At 39.4% G+C, this 18743-nt stretch overlaps 3 protein-coding genes across 6 annotated transcripts in view; 2 read left to right on the top strand and 1 right to left on the bottom strand.

Annotated features, from left to right (window-relative positions):
- Positions 1-8219, bottom strand: part of lrwd1 (leucine-rich repeats and WD repeat domain containing 1) — an 11912-nt gene extending 3693 nt beyond the window's left edge. For 2 of the 4 annotated variants that reach the window (XM_032533182.1, XM_032533185.1), the window contains exons 1-12: positions 7991-8219; positions 5921-6007; positions 5127-5361; positions 4914-5033; positions 4641-4787; positions 4454-4546; positions 3678-4034; positions 2790-2907; positions 2137-2243; positions 1175-1385; positions 526-598; positions 46-189 (exon numbers count right to left, since the gene is read on the bottom strand). In XM_032533182.1, coding sequence (XP_032389073.1) covers positions 46-189; positions 526-598; positions 1175-1385; positions 2137-2243; positions 2790-2907; positions 3678-4034; positions 4454-4546; positions 4641-4787; positions 4914-5033; positions 5127-5361; positions 5921-6000 — 1685 coding nt within the window. In that variant the 5' untranslated portion in view covers positions 6001-6007; positions 7991-8219. Of the gene's footprint in view, positions 1-45; positions 190-525; positions 599-1174; positions 1386-2136; positions 2244-2789; positions 2908-3677; positions 4035-4453; positions 4547-4640; positions 4788-4913; positions 5034-5126; positions 5362-5920; positions 6008-7805; positions 7965-7990 lie in introns of those variants that run through there. The other 2 variants (XM_032533184.1, XM_032533183.1) reach the window with 2 other exon arrangements.
- Positions 8220-8358: 139 nt separating this feature from the next.
- On the top strand, positions 8359-12038 carry alkbh4 (alkB homolog 4, lysine demthylase; the record flags this gene model as incomplete). The annotated part of the gene is given in 3 exon segments (XM_032533202.1): positions 8359-8968; positions 10017-10205; positions 11051-12038. Coding segments are annotated over 3 exon segments (825 nt in total). The 3' UTR covers positions 11573-12038.
- Positions 12039-12952: 914 nt separating this feature from the next.
- On the top strand, positions 12953-18743 carry LOC116700208 (E3 ubiquitin-protein ligase CBL; the record flags this gene model as incomplete). Its single annotated transcript, XM_032533205.1, is given in 4 exon segments — positions 12953-13554; positions 16696-16943; positions 18285-18431; positions 18725-18743. Coding segments are annotated over 4 exon segments (558 nt in total), but the record flags the coding sequence as incomplete, so codon positions are not given.

The raw sequence follows: 18743 nt of genomic DNA, 5'->3' as shown, positions 1-18743 counted from the left end.
AGAGAGAGAGAGAGAGAGAGAGAGAGAGAGAAACGTTTCCTTTACTTCTTTGTGGTGTTGTTGGTGCCGAGTTGTGTGTTATAGCAGTGCAGGCCGTCCTCACAGGCAGTCAGTAGGTGTGAGCTGGGGGAAGTGGGGGGGAGGCAGATGTGTAGAGGAGTGGCGCTGATATCCAACACCAGCAGCTGACTGGAAGAACAAAAAGAGATATTCTCAACATCACAGCCTGAATCTCTACACTACCCTGCGGGACCCATCACATGGTCATTACAAATGCAAATGTACAGCTGACGTTTGTACAAAGTCCAAGAGAGGACGGAAAATAAAATATATTTATTTTATTGGCCTTTTGTCAGAGAAAACTGAAAGTAATAAAGTTAAAAACACCAACAAGCACATAAAGGTATGATTTAATTATATAATTTAAAAGAAACACTCTACAGCTCTTAAAAATGTTTTGTCTTATGAAAGGTATTCTTATACATTCTAGATTTAAAAGTGACTCTCCAAAGCAGAAATACTCACACAACTTTGTAGTTGTACTGGCTGTCCACTCCACCAATGTCCCACATCACAATCTTGTTATCATATGATCCCGCTGCAAGAGAAGAGGTGAACAGGTGAGACCAGGACCACACAATGAAGTAAATCACATTTTAAAAACAACCTATACAATCACTAACAGGTCGGTCTTAAAACTGATTGTTGATGACATGGTTATCGTACAGCAGTGGTTTCCAAACTGGTACAAAAAGAAAGAGAAAAATGTAGGATGCCCCTCAATGCAGACTTAATAAATTGACCTTCATTTGACGGTAAAACTGAAAGTGAGGACACCCAAATGTTGATAACAATCTGTCTTTGCATAAAGTGCAAAAACTCAAAGTTCTTTGTCACCATAGTATTTTTTATAATAAATGAGTTAAAAGTTAAACAGTGGCTCATTTACAACCTGCCAATCGTCTGACACTCATCTTCGTCATTATTAATTTAATACTGATAAAAGTGTGGATCAAAAACGATCAAAAATTACTCAAGTTGTAATCAGGTAGAATTTTTTTTTTTAATCTGTCAGTTTTTGGACCTCTGAAATGGGCGACTGACAACCAAACAGAACTTATACTAATAACTTATTATACTAATACTTTTTCTACAAGAAGTAACCTTGACTCACTGAAGAGGAAGCTTCCCTGGTGGTGGTTGAAGCGCAGGACGGACAGCGCCTTGCGGCTGGCTCGGAACTCCCCGTAGGCCACGTTGTTTCTGGGGTGGATGAGTTTGACGAGTCCTCTCTTCCCTCCGGCTGCCAGAACGCTGCAGTGTTGAGCCGAGGCCCCGCCTCCCCGGGACATCAACACTGTGGACCAGGCCAGGGAGAAGAACTCCTGTTGCACAACAGATACAAACAACATCAAGCTTAGATTATGATCCAAATACCATACCTCCATACACACCATTTTCCTGACATACACTACCGGTCAAAAGTTTGGGGTCACTTATTGCACTCCATTATTGACAGAATACCAGCTCAGATCAGTTGCATTGTTTTTTTAACCAGGGCAGCAGTTTTCAGATTACATTATGTGCTTACATAATTGCAAAAGGGTTCTCCAATGTTTTTCAAAATGATATCAGATTAGTAAACAGAATGTGCCTTTGGAACATTGGCTGAATGGTTGCTGATAATGGGCAATGTAGATATTGCATTAAAGATCAGCCACCCACTCAGATCAGCTGGTATGCTGTCTATAATGGAGTGGCATGGAAATGTGTAAGTGACCCAAAACTTTTGACAGTATGTTCATCTAGGCTGCACCATCCCACTTTTATCACGCCTGCCACAAAATCAATACTGACAATTGCCATATGAAATCTTAAATAAATATATAAACTGTGCCAATGTGTGCAAAGTTCAGGCTAGCTGCAGGAGAACAGTTCAAGCAGCACATGTCCAGGTCATTTTGTATGTCCTTTCCTCCCTGCGGAATATATGGGTTGTTTCCATAGTGACAGCTTTCTAATTTCGACCACAAGCATTAAAAGGATATAACAGGATGAAAAATACAATTAACTTAAAAAAAAAAAATGCAGAAGTCTATCATTTAAAACTGTTATTAGAGAATAAATGGAGCAAACCTCGCCAGGAACTTTGTACTTCTTCATCACCAGCCCGGTTTCACAGTCAATCACGCAGAGAGAGTCTCCACCACAGGTAGCAACCAGACGGCTTCCTCCACCCATGCCTGCTAACACAGGAAGGATATTATTTTTCACTGTAGAAAAAAGTTATAGGTAGGGGAGGTAAAAAAAAATTAAATCAAAAATAGTATGTTCCTCGATATTTCAAATCAATATTTTTTATTTTTTACCAATGATTCACCTAAATATTTTCTGTTTAAAGGGTACCGCCAACGGCATCATATCGGTTTCCAGTCAAACAGATCCATGTTATGTACTTCTTTACTAATTAAATAAATGTCAGATGGTCTCTGACACATGATGTGCATTCTATTTAGAAATCAATTTGTTTTTAGAAATGGCTCACGATATGTTCCTAGAAGTGTATTATCCTAACTTTTGTTCTTGTTAATGAAGGAAAAGGAAATCACAATGCTCAATGCTATTTAATCACAAAAGAAATCGCAACGTGAAGGAATCAAATTGGGACAAAAGCATATTGTCTCAGGTCTAGTTAAGCTTTTAAAAAAACACTATGCATTTATAGACTTCCGTGTTGATAATTGTTGCCCATTTAAGCTGCCGTGATCATTTTGATGCAATAACAGTACCATTGAAATCTGGCATTGGTTGGAAAGCACAGGCCCACAGCTGGGTAGAGAAGTCCTCCGAGCTGTCCTGTTTACTGTGGCACTGGAGGACGTGGAGAGGCTTCAGACACACTGGCTGCTGGAGGAAGGAAACATGGACAGAGGGGAAGATGGACATGGGGAGATAGCAGAGAAGTGGGGAAAGAAGGGACTTTAATAACATGACATACTGACAGCTGGGGATTTGATATTGCTGAACAGACATACATGTACACCAATTCAGTTTCATCATTTAAATTTCCTAAACACCAAACGCAGTTTTTTTTGTAGGTATTTGGTCATAAACCAAAGCCTTTGACCTGATGATGGTGCTAGATGAAAAGTCTAGGGATTGCCAAATGTATTACAATAGGTCCTGAGGGGGACATGAATCTGTATTCATTCATCCAATGGTTGTTGAGATATTTCAGTCTGGACAAAAATGTTGGCCCGACATTGCTGTGTGTGGAGCATGACCTCAAGCGTGACTAAAAATACACTTTTGTCCAAGTTTGAGTTTGAGCTTTCATGATAACATTAGGCTTCATCCTTGGGGGACCATGGATATGTACAACACATTTCATGAGAATCTGGCTAGCGGTAGGTTGTTGAGATATCTTGGATTGCTCTGGGACAAAGTGGACAGAAATACTAAATATTAGACCAAATAATAAATGTGTAGGGTGTCTGTAGGGTGTTAAATAGATTTTACACCCTACAGATAGTAAACGGTAGTCCTTTGCAGGTTGTGCACAGTCTTTTTCGTAAATTATTTTTTAAGTTTCAGAAACAGAGCACTTGCTTCTTTGGTCCCATATTATTTCATGGTTTCAGGAACAACACAGGGTTTAACAGCTGAGATTACATTACCTGTGTCTTGCTGGAGCTGTTCATTGTGGACAACATGTCAGCGTCTGTTCTATTCTTCTGTTTTTTCTGAGCTCCATCGTCCTCTTTGGTTTGCCGCACTTTTGCCGCACCTCTCCTGGGGGTCTCTGGCCTCGTCTGTCCTCTGGTGGGGGTGGAGGGAGGCTGACTTATCTTGCGGGGGCTCATTCGGACAGCACTGGTCTGGGTTAGCGTCTGAAGTTTGCGCAGACTGGATTTGCGAGGACTGGCTTCAACTGGGGAGGCTGGGAGATCTGTGCGCAATATCTTGCGAGGTGTCAGTCTGATGCTGGTGTCCACTGGCGCGGTTTGTTTCCTCTTGATCGGCGTCAAGACAACCTGGCAAAAGCAAACAGTTTAACTTTAAACCAACTCTGGAACTAAACATTTACACACAACATCCTGAATTCAATTTCATAATTATTAAGTAATTACATTTTTAAAGCGCTTCATCATAGACACTCAAAGTGCTTCGGGGGGACACGACACACTACTCATTAACACCACCAATGCGTAGCACCCACCTGGGTGATACACGGCAGCCTTATGCCGACCGACGCTCGCCACACATCAGCTTGTTAGAGGGGGGGTGAACATATTTTTTTTGTGGTGGGGAAAACTATTTACTACCTCTCAACCATATTACGCACCACCACCACTACTACCATTACTTTCTAAAGTCATCGTTTCAGAATCCCAATGACAGCCAAGTTCAGTACAGACAGCGTGTTGAAGCAGGTCATCTTTTGAGAGCTTACACAGTTCTCTTTAACGTCAGTAGACTCCTTGCTCTCTGGTTCTTTCTTTGGATCCGACAGAGAGCGCAGATACTCCTTAGCGATATTCTCTACCTAGGAACAAAAGGAGACAAAGAGGTAGTTGCTAAAAAAATTACAGATGGCAATGCAAAAAAAGCCCAAAAAATCATCAACATCTGGAACGTACCCTCCATTTGGTGAAATCACTGACTGAACTGGGTCCAAATTTAACTTGTTGACGAGCAGTGTTGACAAAGTTTTTCTCCAAGGCCGACATTTTCTCTGCTGTGATGGGATCCGGAAGACAGAAGCTCTTCTCCCAAACTGCAATAATCTAAAATAACCAAAGACAGTTTGTATACTGACAAAAGCAACAGCTCATGCTATTAGCCTATGACATAACTTAAATAGAGTATTATACTTGTCTTGACATCACAGGGCAAAATAAGCAGTTTCATACCCTGGTCCTCAAGTTCTGAGTGTAGACATAGCGCAGGTGGTTGGCAGTCGTGCTGACATCTTTACCGTTGTGAATCCTCAGTTTGGGCAACAACACCATCAGCTTGTAGTTATCACTCACCTGAGAAAGAAAATCAATATTAACAAGGAAACACAATACTACATTACTTAAGTAGTAGTAATACAAATACAAAGCCATTAGCTATGTCCTCACAGTGATATAAAGATTGTCCTCCATCTTGAGCTCCTCCAGATTGCTAAGAGACTCCAGAGCGGTAACATCCTCCAGCTGGTTGTCGCTGAGGTCCAGGTAGCGAAGTGCGGGCAGCTCCAGGTTCTTGGGCAACTCCTGCAGTCTGTTCCCAGAGAGATCCCACCGCTCCAAGTACCGCAGTCGGGACAGCAGCCTGACTGGCAAGTCCTGAGACTTCAGTCCAAGCTTAGATAGACTAAATAGCAGAGAGTCAGTGTTTCTACAAAGTAGGATATCAAACTAAATGTTGTAGTTAATGATCTCTGCAACAGCTTTTCTTTCCAGCTCAGCGTCCTTTGCATAATTTAAACTAGAGTTGACACTGAGGTCACATACGCAAACAAAAACACAACCCTTGAAAGGCCACGTCTTTTCCAACTCTAGTATCTAACTACTTCCTATGTTGTACTTTATAAATTTGCGACAGAAATGTGTGAAAACCTTACAAAAATCAACAACTTGGGATTTTGAATCAAAGCGACAAAAATGGTTTACAGAGTAATGTAACAATGTTTTAAATATTTATCTTTTTTATTCTAAGTTAAAAAAATTATTTAATGTGTCACGTTTCTGATCAGTCCGCGCACACCGATACCAATCCAGTATATGTGGTGCATGAATACAAATTTCCGGGTAGTGACGTCCTCAAAATAGAATTAGGTCACCAATATATAAATAGTGCAACTTTGCAACTACGTGTCATGGGCCGTCACCTACAAAACAAACACTCGGGAGGACGATAAAACCATGCTTACTTCAGTGTTTTGATTTGCTCCAGTTTGTTGGTTTTTGGAGATCCTCTCTCCAGTAGCAGTTTCTCTGTTATTTTCTCCATTGCGTATCTGTAGAAAAGACCACAATTTAAAAATAGAGATACCAGAGAAATAATTACAGAGTGAGGATTAAAGAGTTAATGCTTTGGTGTCCTCTGCTGTAGTAAGATTCAAGTTTCTAACACATATGACCCCACCCAGCGTCCAGGTGCTCTGCTGCACCTAACCCACCCGGCTCTACGGACCACACCCTGGGTGCTCTTCAGCAAGGGGACTTCAATCACTGGAATTTGGCAAGATTCTTTTAAGTTGCTCTTTAATTGTAGCAGTAATAAAAGGCTACCCTGCAAGTATTTGACCAGTAATGGTCCTATGGAGCAATGATTTCATGAGTAAGTCACTTTTTGGTCTGTGCCTTTTGGTCCGCTCTACCAGTACAACTATGAGAAACGTGCCACACAAGCACATGGACGAGGCAATACACACTCCTGCCATTGGTTTCAGCAATACACCAGCAAAAGGCAGTGAAGAGGGAAAATGTTAGCTTTCAAAAATGGATGTAAGCAATGTAGAGTTATAATATTTATTTAACAATCAAATTTGCAGCTGTTTTCTACGGACTGAAACATACCAAATACAAGTATTAAGCATAAAAAATAGGCCTACATATCATGCATATTTAAACTAAATGTATACAGGATGGAAACTTTACAGGGAAACTTTGATTTTTATTCCAAAACGTTAACCTCATTAACAAAAAGCCTCCATATGTGTTATTTTGTTATCTCTGAGCATTGCACATATTCTTCACAATCAATATTCTGCACAAAACTGTACAGCTCTTTCATTTGAAAACAGATACTTTTTTTCATAGCTTAGTGACTTGCTTTTATTTTTATTTTCTCTTTATATGTTTATCATTATGCAGTTTCAGTGTTATACTATTTAAGTTAATAACTCTACAGTAGTGACTACAATGTATCTTTTGAAACAAGACAGTGATCCTGTGTTTAGGCTTGAGTTCTTTGTTTCAGTGAGTTCGGTCAAGTTTGCAGTCATGAACACATGGAGAGGCCTTTAGCACTCACTCAGTGGCAGACATGCAATGTGGAATCTGCCTGTTGTTTTTAAGTTATTGTGACAATAACAGTGCTAACAGTCGCCCTCACAACAATTTGCAATCCTGTTTGTGGGTTTATGATCCATCCAACCACAATGTGTGGATATAAATCATCATAAATCGTGGTTAATACTTTCTCAGATTTGCTATGCAACTGCTCTATTTACACAAACTCATCATACCCTCTGGGGTACGAGCATTACCTGGCTGGGGGTTAGGCCTACTGGTAAAATGCCGCCATTGTTTCTCTTTTCTCTAAACTTACTTTTTTGTCGATCTTCTTTGAAACTATATTTGTTCTAAATACACCTAACAGTTAAGTTCCAGTAAAGTGTGATTGTTTTGCTTAATACTGGCACGTGTTGTGGCACATTGCATGGGGTGCTCTGCTTTTTCGTTTCTTTGTTTACTTAGCAAAGAAGCTAGTCTTGCTTTTTTAACTGATTGAATCGGTTTTATGAATGAAAATGTTTTCTGCCATTAATACCCACGTCCCCAGCGCAGTTAGCAAAGAAGATAGTCCTGCTTTTTTAACTGGGTGTATTATTATCAAAAGGTTAACGTTACCACGGAGTAGAGAAGAGGTAATTCACCTTTAAATATAATAAGAAAAACATAACACAAGTTTCAGCATCAACTGCAGGTTTTGTACCTCGAACACTAGCTAGCTCTCACGTTGTCTTGCCTTTAAAACATAGCAGTTTATATTTTAACGTCACACCATGCTACACATTAACGTTAACTTACTCGACAGAGGTTAGCTAGCCACGTTGGAAGGGACTGCCATTTATTTGTAACTTTAGGCTACTACGTTAACATTACAGGCAATAGAGTCCTCGTTCTTAAGTTTTAACTCACATCCTAACCGTTTATCTTTCAAAAGCAAACATGGTTTTTCAATGTGTTCATATCCGTGGATAAAAGTTACTCACCAACTCTTCTTCAGCATCCACCTAAGTGACCAGAAACCGAGCTTTCCCGGGCAAACACCGGAAACACCGCCTACATCCGGTGGGCGTGGTTTAAATGGATTTCTTTTACCCTGAGTTGACCCTGACAGGTAGAATGGAAAGCCCAGAGCCTTCTATGCCATAGACATGATAATAATCTTTATTATGTCTATGATCTATGCCCACAGCCCAAGCGATGTTACAAGTAAAAGTCCTGCTTTCAAAATCTCAAAAGTATTAGTATTAAAAAAAATAACAAACCTGTAGAAGTATATGTCATTTCTGATAAAAACTCTACCTCACTGTACTTAACTTTATTTACACACACACATACACACACACACACACAGACACACACACACACACACACACGCGCGCGCGCGCGTGCGCTTTAACATTGTAAACCTGAATACCCCATAATAAATCATAACAAATACAAAAAGTAAAAGTACTCATTATGCAGAATGGCATATTTCAGAATGACATATGTTACTGTAATGCATTACTGCACACATCACATTAATGTTGCAGCAGGTAAAGATGTGGTACATTTGAATTACTTCATATACTACTGGGAAGTATTATCTAATTCATCATCCTCTTAATCATCATAATATTTTTCATACTGTGAACTTCTGCACATTCCTTGGACAATTTACAAAAAAAAACTGCATAGATCTTTTGTTTTTACTCGGATTTTTAAAATAATATTATATATATTTCTTATTTTGATTCTGATAGTGTGTGGTGAATAATAGACCACACGTTTCGTTAGGTGGCGATGTTGACCTATTTTAACATGTTCGCCACCTGCAAACCAACAGAAGAAAAAGAAGATGCAGGAAGATGGCCCCTGAAAGCAGTGATGGCGTTACTTCGTGTTCTTGTAAAGGCATCCGGCGGTGTCTGAAGTGTGAAAAGTTAAAGGGGAAAGGACAACTGGAGACGAATGAACCGAAGGTAAAACAATATCTGACTGAAAACTGCCTTATACAAGCTTCTTATCAGCAGGAAACGGACGCAGCCGTTGCTAGCTAGCGCTACTCAAAAATAGCTACGGATGCTCGCACGGGACATTTCATCTGTCAAAACGTTATTACTGAACGAGCCTGCACTGTCACATTTGTCGTTATAACAAGATACGTTGAACAGTATTTTGTCCTTAGTATTTATTAATAATAAATCTCATTAACTACCAGGAGCTAAGTAACGTTACATTTAGGTAAATTACTCACCATGCTTAAGTACAAATTTGAGGTACTTGTACTTTACTTGAGTATTCATTTGATGCATCCGCGTTGTACTTCTACTTCACTACACATCAGAGGCAAATAATGTAGCCTACATTTTACTTTATACGTTTTTACTTTTATTTCAGAACTTTAGTTAGCTTGATTATGATGAATCAATTGTAATTCGTCACATTTGCTTTTATTTTATAACTTTATTATGATGGGTCAATTGTAATTCGTCACATTTGTGAAATGTTATCCTATCAGCTCCTTCAGCTTGTACATGAGCAGAATGTTGGCCGGATGCATGACATCTGCATTCAGATAATTAATGCTAAAATAACTAATAAATTATGACGCAATATTATAATTAAACTGCCCAGCAGTATATACTGTACAGTAATTCACATCGCTTTTATTTTATTAAGATTTCGAAAGCAGGACTTTTACTTGTAAGTTATTTTTTTTACACTGTGGTATTAGGATGTTTGCTTCAGTGAAGGATCTGAGAACTTCTTTCACCATTGCACTTATCTCTGCTTGATTGTTTGATAATGCACTTCCTGGACTGTCATGCATGTTTTAATACTTGAAAGTAAGGTGAAAAAGTGTTGCACACTCTGGCTCCATACGACCTTTCTCTATTCACTCTGATGACGTTTCGGCCCTCCGGCCTTCTTCAAATCCTTTGTAATACAGTCATATTGCTTATAACAGGAATGTCGATATGATGAATGTAATGTAGACCTAACATTATTTTGTTTTTGTTTCTGAAGATTGTGCATCATTTGCTCTATGATCCTGAGACGGGACTTGCCATTCACAAAGACGCCAAGGCTACGTCCTTCCCCTTTCCTGGTGTCTTCCTGCGAGAGAACTTCATATCAGAAGAGGAGGAGAAAAACCTGATAAGCACAATAGACCAGGATGTGTGGAATGAGTCCCAGTCTGGTCGAAGGAAACAGGTTATGTGGAACACATGTAGTTTCTGAATGTCATAAGCACACACAACATGATCATGGCCAAATGATGTCTGTTTGTGTACTTTGGATGTGGTTTTCCAGGGTCATGCTACACATTACAAGAGCTGGAGGACCAAAGTTTCACTAGTAGCTTGTTTATTGGACAAACCTGGCATACAGTCGTTGGGCACTCATACCAGTAATACCCGTAAATTAGTGTCTATTCATTTGCTAAAAGGAAACTCAACAAAAAGCCATTTGCCAACACTAAATGTCAAAGAAAAGCCAGACAATATATAGTATTAAGTTACTGTGAGCTGTAGCCTACCACTTCTAATCAGAGGCAGAGTAGAAAAGTAATCTCAGAGATTAGTCCTTTACAGCGTAAAAATCATGAGGCTAATGTCTGATTACTCCACATTGTAATTGTAATATTTTGGAATTACATTCGGAATTTGCAATGTTTTCGGTCAGGTAAATCAGTAAGTTAGTAGTAGGGTGTACAGGGAAGTTGAATATGAAGTGGTTTGGGGTCCTTCTGTAAGTAATTTTTAGGGTACAATTTGGTTTTGATGAATTCCACAAGCAGCAATACTACAGGCCACGCAATCGGCCCGTTCCAAACAGGCACGTTTTCAACAGGCATACAAATTTAGATTTGATACATTTTTAGATAACTTAGAAGAATCATAAATCTGTTACTTGTCCCACTCTGACATGTCTATCAAAACTTACAGGAGAGTCACGGGTGTCAGTCATCTGGAGTAAATAACAAAAACAAATAAACAAAAAAATGTCCCATTATTATATTCTGATGAAATAAAAACTGTTTTTCCTCACTGTTACAGGACTTTGGTCCAAAAGTTAACTTCAAGAAAAGGAAAGTGCGTGTAGGTGGCTTCAGTGGACTGCCTGCTTTGAGCCAAAAACTAGTGCTCCGAATGCAGCAGGAGCCATGTCTAGCAGGCTTTCAACCAGTGGAGCAGTGCAATCTGGATTACCATCCTCAGCGAGGCTCCGCCATCGATCCGCACCTAGACGACTCCTGGCTGTGGGGGGAACGCCTGGTCACCATCAACATGTTATCGAACACTACGCTCACTATGTCCCTCGAACAGGGTCTGCCAGAGTTGGGACTGTCAGAGGAAGTCCATGTAGCTGTGCATCTTCCTCGCAGATCTTTAGTAGTGTTATACGGCGAGGCACGGCACAGATGGAAACATGCCATCCATAGGGACGATGTTCACGAGCGCAGAGTTTGCAGCACCTACAGAGAGCTGTCTGCGGAGTTTCTACCTGGAGGGGCGCAGGCAGAGCTGGGAGCTCAGCTGTTGAACATTTCTTTGAGCTTCCAGGGAACGCCAATATAGGCTCATCTGATGATGCAGAGGAAGGTTGTACTATGGCGGTGGGGGTCCAGTTTCCTGACTTGATAAATTCAATTTTAAACTAATTTCTATCAAATAGTCTTTAAATGTTTGAGTTTCAATCCTACAGTCTTACACAAATGCAGTTGTTATTGTTGCTGCATTGTTAGTCACATACAAATATACTACCAGAACATACTGTCTACCAGTGTTACACTAATCTATAATAAACTCTGAGTCACAAAACTAAGTAAAAAGATCTGTCACATGAAGCAGTCCTGTATAGCAATTGTCCTTGAGCGTCTTCACAGCTTTTATGTGATTATCTACTAGTCACAGGTCTGAGACGCCATTTATCCTCATAAATTGAGGAACTGGGCAAATGGGCGGAAGCTGTCTTTAAGAGCCGCACAGTGTGTTCTGCAAATCTGAATCTTTTCCAACTCTTGTATTTATAATAAAAAGAAACATGTTCTTCCATACACATTTGCCTCACCTTGTTTTTTAATGTAGAATGTGTACTTACATGTCCTGGCAGTGACTGGAACTGGGGTGTCACAGATGTAATCCCAACATACACCACATGAGTACAAATGTATTAGCATCACAATTGACTTAAAGTGACAAAAGTAAAATAACCCACAATGCAGAGTGGTCCATTTCAGATCCATATATAGCATAACTGGTGTGTAATTACTAATGCATTAGTGTGTTTACCTCTTCCTGTTGGAGCTTGTAAAAATGGAGCAAATTTTAATGACTTTACTGCTGGTTGGCTTAACCTATAAAAAAACCATACATAATACATTTTGTGTCAATAATCTGAATATGCAAAATTGATTCCCGGCCTGGGCAGGGCCTTTCTGTGTGGAGTTTGCATGTTCTCCCTGTGGGGGTGGGTTTCCTCCCCCCATAAAGCTGCTGGTAAGGCATAAAGCATACTAAGTAACTCCTGCAATTGTCCTTGATGTACAGTAGGTACTAGCATTACAACTGGAGTTGGTCCCCTGGCCCCACTTTAATTAGTTAGGATGGGTTAAATGCAGAGGATACATTCCTTGTATGTGTAAATGTACTTGGAAAATAATGGTTATGCTATAATAAATAGATTACCTAGTAAGTAAAGTCAAACAAATGTAGTGGGGTGAAAAACATGTATATAATTGACATATTTTGGTCCCTGAATAGTGGAGTAACTTGAACATGACATAAATTTGAAAGTAAAGTACAAGTACCTTTGATTTTCCATCGGAGTTTTTCACTTTCATTGCTCTTTAGATGCAACCGGAGCATGTCTAATAAGGGCATACCATCTCTGATACAATCTATGGTTTGTTGACCATACCTTTACTTTGAAGGCTGCGGCCGGACATCCTTGTTTACGCTGGCTGCTGGCTTGTCGTTGGCTGGCTGAAACTGCTGCACAACCTGTTTGTTGATCGCTCTACGTGAGCTTATTAACACCCCGAGTTTAATATAAGCCGGGTTGATTTCTCAGGGGACTTTAAGTTTCCGTCGGCAAGAAGAGATAGCTAGCTTTCTGACAGTGGGCACAAAAACATAACGACTATGTCGTAAGCTTGTATTGGCGACGGAATTAAAGTGAGAAGACGCTTTTCAAATGTAGCTTGTTAGCTAACGTTAGCTGCGTCGCGTACAGTGTATGTACACACTGCCTTTTTTTTCTGCTCTTGAACAGCCTCTGCATGACAAATTATCCAAAGTGGTAAGTACAGATACGGCGCAAAACAACGGTTGTTTTGTTGAAAAACGGGTCAAGAATATTGCCTGGTTGTCAATCCTCTACCCCCGGGGCTAACCCCCGGTCGCCGACCGAATTAATGGCCGGAAATCCGAGGAAGGGCGCCGGTCTCATCGGCTTGATGAAGGACGCCTTTCAGCCCCACCAGCAGCCTCTCCAGCCTCACCAACCTGCAGTGGTCGATAAGAAAATGGTGGAGAAATGCTGGAAACTCATGGATAAGGTATTGACAGTTAGTTTTAGAGTAAAATACTAACCATAGAAGTAAAAATGATTCAGTTCCATATTAGGAAATTATTAACTCTTACTTCCCTCTTTTTCATAATCATTATCATCAGAATCACTTTTTATGGCCAAGTAATAGTGAACACAAGCAATTTGACTTTTTTTTTAACTGGGCTTTTGATGCTCTCAATGTAAAAACAAGGACAATAACACAGTAAACAAACATTTTAGTATGCACAATTTATTTTTTACATATGCATGAACATATACTCACGTAAACAAACAGTTCTATGAGGATTGTAAAAAGTAATGCAATAGGGCAGAGTGAATGGTGCTGAAATAAATTATGCTATATAACAGGTTGCTTATATACATATCTGAGATAGGTGGACAGTAGAGTGTATATTTAACATAATTGAAACGTATGTTTAACACTATCAAATATTGGGCAAACAACTGATTTTTTTCTTAACGTTACACCTGTCCTTTTATATTAACTAGTTACACACAAACAAGACTAGTTATAACATATTTAGTCTCAGAGATTCATAAAAAAAAAAAAGGTCTTGTGGCATTTAATTTAGTGTTTAGTAGTGGATCTGTCTACATTGTAAAATTGGAATACCACAGTGACCGATGCATTATCTAATTGGGGTAATTTATAGGGAATTGGGTCACAGTGTTTCTTTGCCATGGACTTTCTGGAAACACCTCAAGGGCTGATGGGTGTCTGTGGGAGGGGCACTTTAGGTTTGGTGTTAGATTAAGAGGTATGTGTGTGTGTTGTGTGAAAAAAGGCTTAGTTTTATACATTCATTGCCAACTGTCACTCCTCTTTATCTTTTCTACAATCCTAGCTGAGCTAGAAAGAAGAGAAAGTAGATGAAGGGTGAGGAGACAAGAGTTCACAAGAGATTAATTCAGGAGGGCTGGAGTAAGAAGAGAGGCAGATAAGAGAGTACCATGTACCATTTGCCTGCCTGTTGTGCGGTGTACTGTGCAAAGAGGTGGCTGTGCTGCCCCATGTATGATGTGTCTTCATGTCACATGACACTGACTGATCCCTTTTGCTGTTTGAGGTTTTTAAAACCTCCAGTCATATGCTTCCACTTAGGACTGGGTAATAATACGTCATTACTGTTGTGTGTGTTGCTTTGCAGTGGAGTTGTATAAAAAGGTGGGTGAAGAGGGAAAAAAAAAAAAAAAAAAATTGAGACAGCATGGTTTCGCAATATTTTCCGTGGCAGTACTTTACCAATACACGGATGCCAAGTATTGACGATTTTTTATTATATAGCCTACATTTTTGTTACTAGAATAATTCTAATCAATTTGCTTTTTGGGTTTGAGGATTTCTTTAAAAATCTTTTTAGATAACACAGAAGTTTACAAAGTTTTCCTATGGGGACAAAGTTTGAAAATAAAAGATTATAAATTTCAATATATTGCAGAGTAATGCAATATGTTTAAAATCGCAAAGATATTATATTGTGACTAGGGCTGCACGATATGAAGAAAATATCTAATTGTGATTATTTTGACTGATATTGCAATAGGATTCACAATAATGGAGGGAATGATCATTTTGTATAATTCTCATTTTCATTGAAAATTCTTAACATTTAAAGAAATTAAAATGATTATAGTATGATTTTTACGATGATCTGTACCAAACAGACTTTTTTTTCTGTAGTCTGTAGGATACAATTTGTAGGCCGCAACGTCTCTGCAGCACCACAATACTTAATCCAGAATGGTTTGACACATATTTTGGCATTAACAAATATTGCGCCCCTCTGCAATTTAGATATTGCGATTTCGCTACAATTACGATTAATTGTGCAGCCAATATCGTGACATAAGTTTTGTATTGCGGGGCCTTTGGTGATTCTAAGAGTCCCCACTGATGATCAAAGTAAGCAAAAAATGTATTGGGAGTTTTTGAGTTTTGTCTGATGTAATGCATGAGAGGGGAACAGTTTGGTGTGTCAACCATTTTATTTGTAACACTTACTGTATATTGCTGTAAACAACATTTATGCTTCCTCCTTTTACTGCCCAAGAATAAAGTAAAATGCCTCCAAAAATCTTTGCAAAAATGAGAGCGTCAAGTCAGCTTTACACTCTTCATTCAAGTGAATGAAACATGGTAAATATGAAAGCTCCTGGTAAAGTTGTTGATGTATTGTTTTCAGAACATTGACATTTCTAAATCAGGCTGCTGTCTGTCTCTATTGGCTTGGTCCACGACTAGGCCTACTCAATTCAGGGAAAAATATGAATCACGATTTTTTTTGTTGCTTAGAATTGATATCACGATTCTCTGCCACGATTTTTTTGACCATGACAAAAAACAAATTGGCAGTAGTTTTTGGCACCTATAGCACACTGCGCATCACCACAAGCCTGTAAACATAGAGGCTTCAATGAAGAGAAGGGAGAGCATTGCACCACTTGGGAGCACTTTAAAACCCATTTCATACAGTCTATGTTGAAAACTCACAGAAGAAAGTAGTAGTGTTTGTGATGCAGCTCGTAAAATAAAGAGATTTTTTTTTAACCCTTGTGTTTTCCTCTTGGTTAAAAAGAAACCCTGTTTTTGGACACAGACATTTTTAAAACAGGTCAAATTTGACCCGAGGTTAATCAAAGTTATTTAAAAATTAAATCGTGAACAGGGTAAATTGAGATTTTATAGCAAAAAATTGTGCAGGCCTATCCACGACGTCTGAAAATTTTGATAAGCCCATAGGAGATATATTACAAGTGTGTCCCATCCAACATCTTGGGCGATGTGGTTTGTAGTTACACGCCAAGGAACAGACAGTCCATCATTTTGATTTCTTTGCTGCCTCTATCTGGTTAAAAACACATTTGTTCTTTGCAAACGGAAGTAATGTACGTATTTATTTACACATGGTCACTCAAGACGCATTCTAAATCCAGGTGTAAACTGACATACAGGTGTCCACCATCTCATAATAGCCAGTATGGACATCAGGAATGATTCCAGCTAGCAAAAAGCTTTTCAATCTACAGTACACATGGCCACCTTACTGTTTTGTTGTAAAGACAGACTTAAAAAATCGTGAGGCTATCCTTTAATCCAGTCTTTGGGCCTTTGTTGGTTTCTATCCAGGTGGTGCGTTTGTGCCAGAACCCCAAGGTGGCTTTGAAGAACAGTCCCCCCTACATCCTGGACCTGCTGCCAGATACCTACCAGCATCTACGCACCGTTTTGTCCCGATACGAGGGCAAAATGGAGATCCTTGGGGAGAACGAGTATTTTCGCGTGGTCATGGACAACTTGACCAACAAGACTAAGCAGACCATGAGCCTTTTTAAGGAGGCCAAGGAGAGGATGTATGAGGAGAACTCCCAGCCCAGGTTGGTTTACAGTATATCCTGATGAAATGTCACTCATCCTTGTGGGGGGGGATTTAGGCAGGAAGAAAGAGTTGTGAAGCAGGAAAGGTGTTTAGGTAACTTACAGATGTTACAAGTATCTATGAAATGAGACAAATTGTTGAATTGTTCTTAGTATTGGTTGATTTAGAGTAGGTGCCAAATACTAATGCTTGTGTACATATCCGGCTGGTTTTACAAAGGAAAAAGCTTTTTCCTAGCTAAAATCTAAATTCTAAGTAAACCAATCCAAAGTGAGTCCTCTGTTTCTGTATTTTCACAAGACTGGAAAAAGTTTCTCCACACTCCATCTCTGTGAAATCCTATCGTTGACATTTAGCAGAAGCAAACTTAAGTAACACCACTCGTATGCTTGATAAAGGCACACTTAAACTTTCACAATCACATTCACTTCCTCTGTTTCTCAGAAAGTCATTACTAAGCAAAAGTCCATCCTTCCTGAGACGCACTCTGATTTGAATCAAGCATTTCTTCAGATGTTCTGCATCAACAACTATTGTAAAGGTTAGCAAATGTATCCGTCACTGGGGCTTTACTACTACAGTCCCATTAATTGACTTGTTGACATCTTAATTTACTTGCTCTCCGTCCTCCCTCAGCAGGTGTAATCTCTCACGCTACTCCATCCTTGCAAATTTATTTTCAAACTATAAAAAGAGGGGGCTCCCTTTAGCTGAAAAATAATGGTTCAAAACAAAAGATGTATTTTTATGAATGAAAGATTTTTTTTTTAACTCGCAAGAAGTTTGATTTAGAAAGGGCTAGGTTCAAACGCTCCACTTCTTGACTTCCATATTAGAATAAGTGGATGAAGTGAAATATTTTACAGTGTATAATATATTTTAAGCGGGCAACCCCGAATAACGCCGAACATTTCAAAGTTTAAACAACGTGACGGCGCTGAAGTATGCGGAAGTTCTGTGCGACTGAAAAGCGTTAGAATAAATATAAAATGTAAATAGAAGTGTGATTTGCCTTGTTTAGTAATGCATGAACACATTCAAACATGTTTTTAAATGCCTGTAATCTTTCTGGGCGGTGATATGAATTTGGACAAATATCAGAACATAGTCTAATATCTCTAATTAACATTACTGGTCATTTAGCTGACACTTTTTTCCAAAGCAACTTACAATTGCTATATGTGTCAGAGGTTGCACGCCTGGAGCAACTAGGGGTCAAGTGTCTTGCTCAGGGACACGTTAGTTGATGTATCACAGTGGGATTCGAACCCAGATCTCCCACACCAAAGCCATGGCATAATAAACCTAACTTGGTTTCTTCCTCTCTTCTCTCACTCAGGCGGAACCTCACCAAGCTGTCTCTGATCTTCAGTCACATGCTAGCGGAGCTAAAAGCCATCTTCCCCAATGGCTTATTTCAGGGAGACAACTTCAGGATCACCAAAGCTGATGCTGCCGAATTTTGGAGGAGGTCATTTGGGGACAAGTGAGTTTTTACTATAGGTTACTTTAGTTTTTGTATTTTTAACCATTAGTATCACATGTTTCAAGTATCTCTTGGTTTGTGCTTGTAAACGTTGTTCTGCAGCTGTTGTTTGCTTGCACACCAAACGTAATCTGTGGTTTCTTGATTCAAACTTGTTTGCCAAGTTTTTACATTGTTTAGCGAGCTCTGAGCTGTAGGTTTTAAGATAGTGAGCATGATTTAGGACATTTAAAACTGATGAATGGTTAGGGTCCTACAAACCCTGTGACTCCCCCCCCCCCTATGTAATGTAGGACCATAGTGCCATGGAGG

This window comes from Etheostoma spectabile, chromosome 13, assembly GCF_008692095.1.
Source record: "Etheostoma spectabile isolate EspeVRDwgs_2016 chromosome 13, UIUC_Espe_1.0, whole genome shotgun sequence".
Lineage (NCBI taxonomy): Eukaryota > Metazoa > Chordata > Actinopteri > Perciformes > Percidae > Etheostoma > Etheostoma spectabile.
This window is presented reverse-complemented; position numbering and strand designations above follow the sequence as displayed.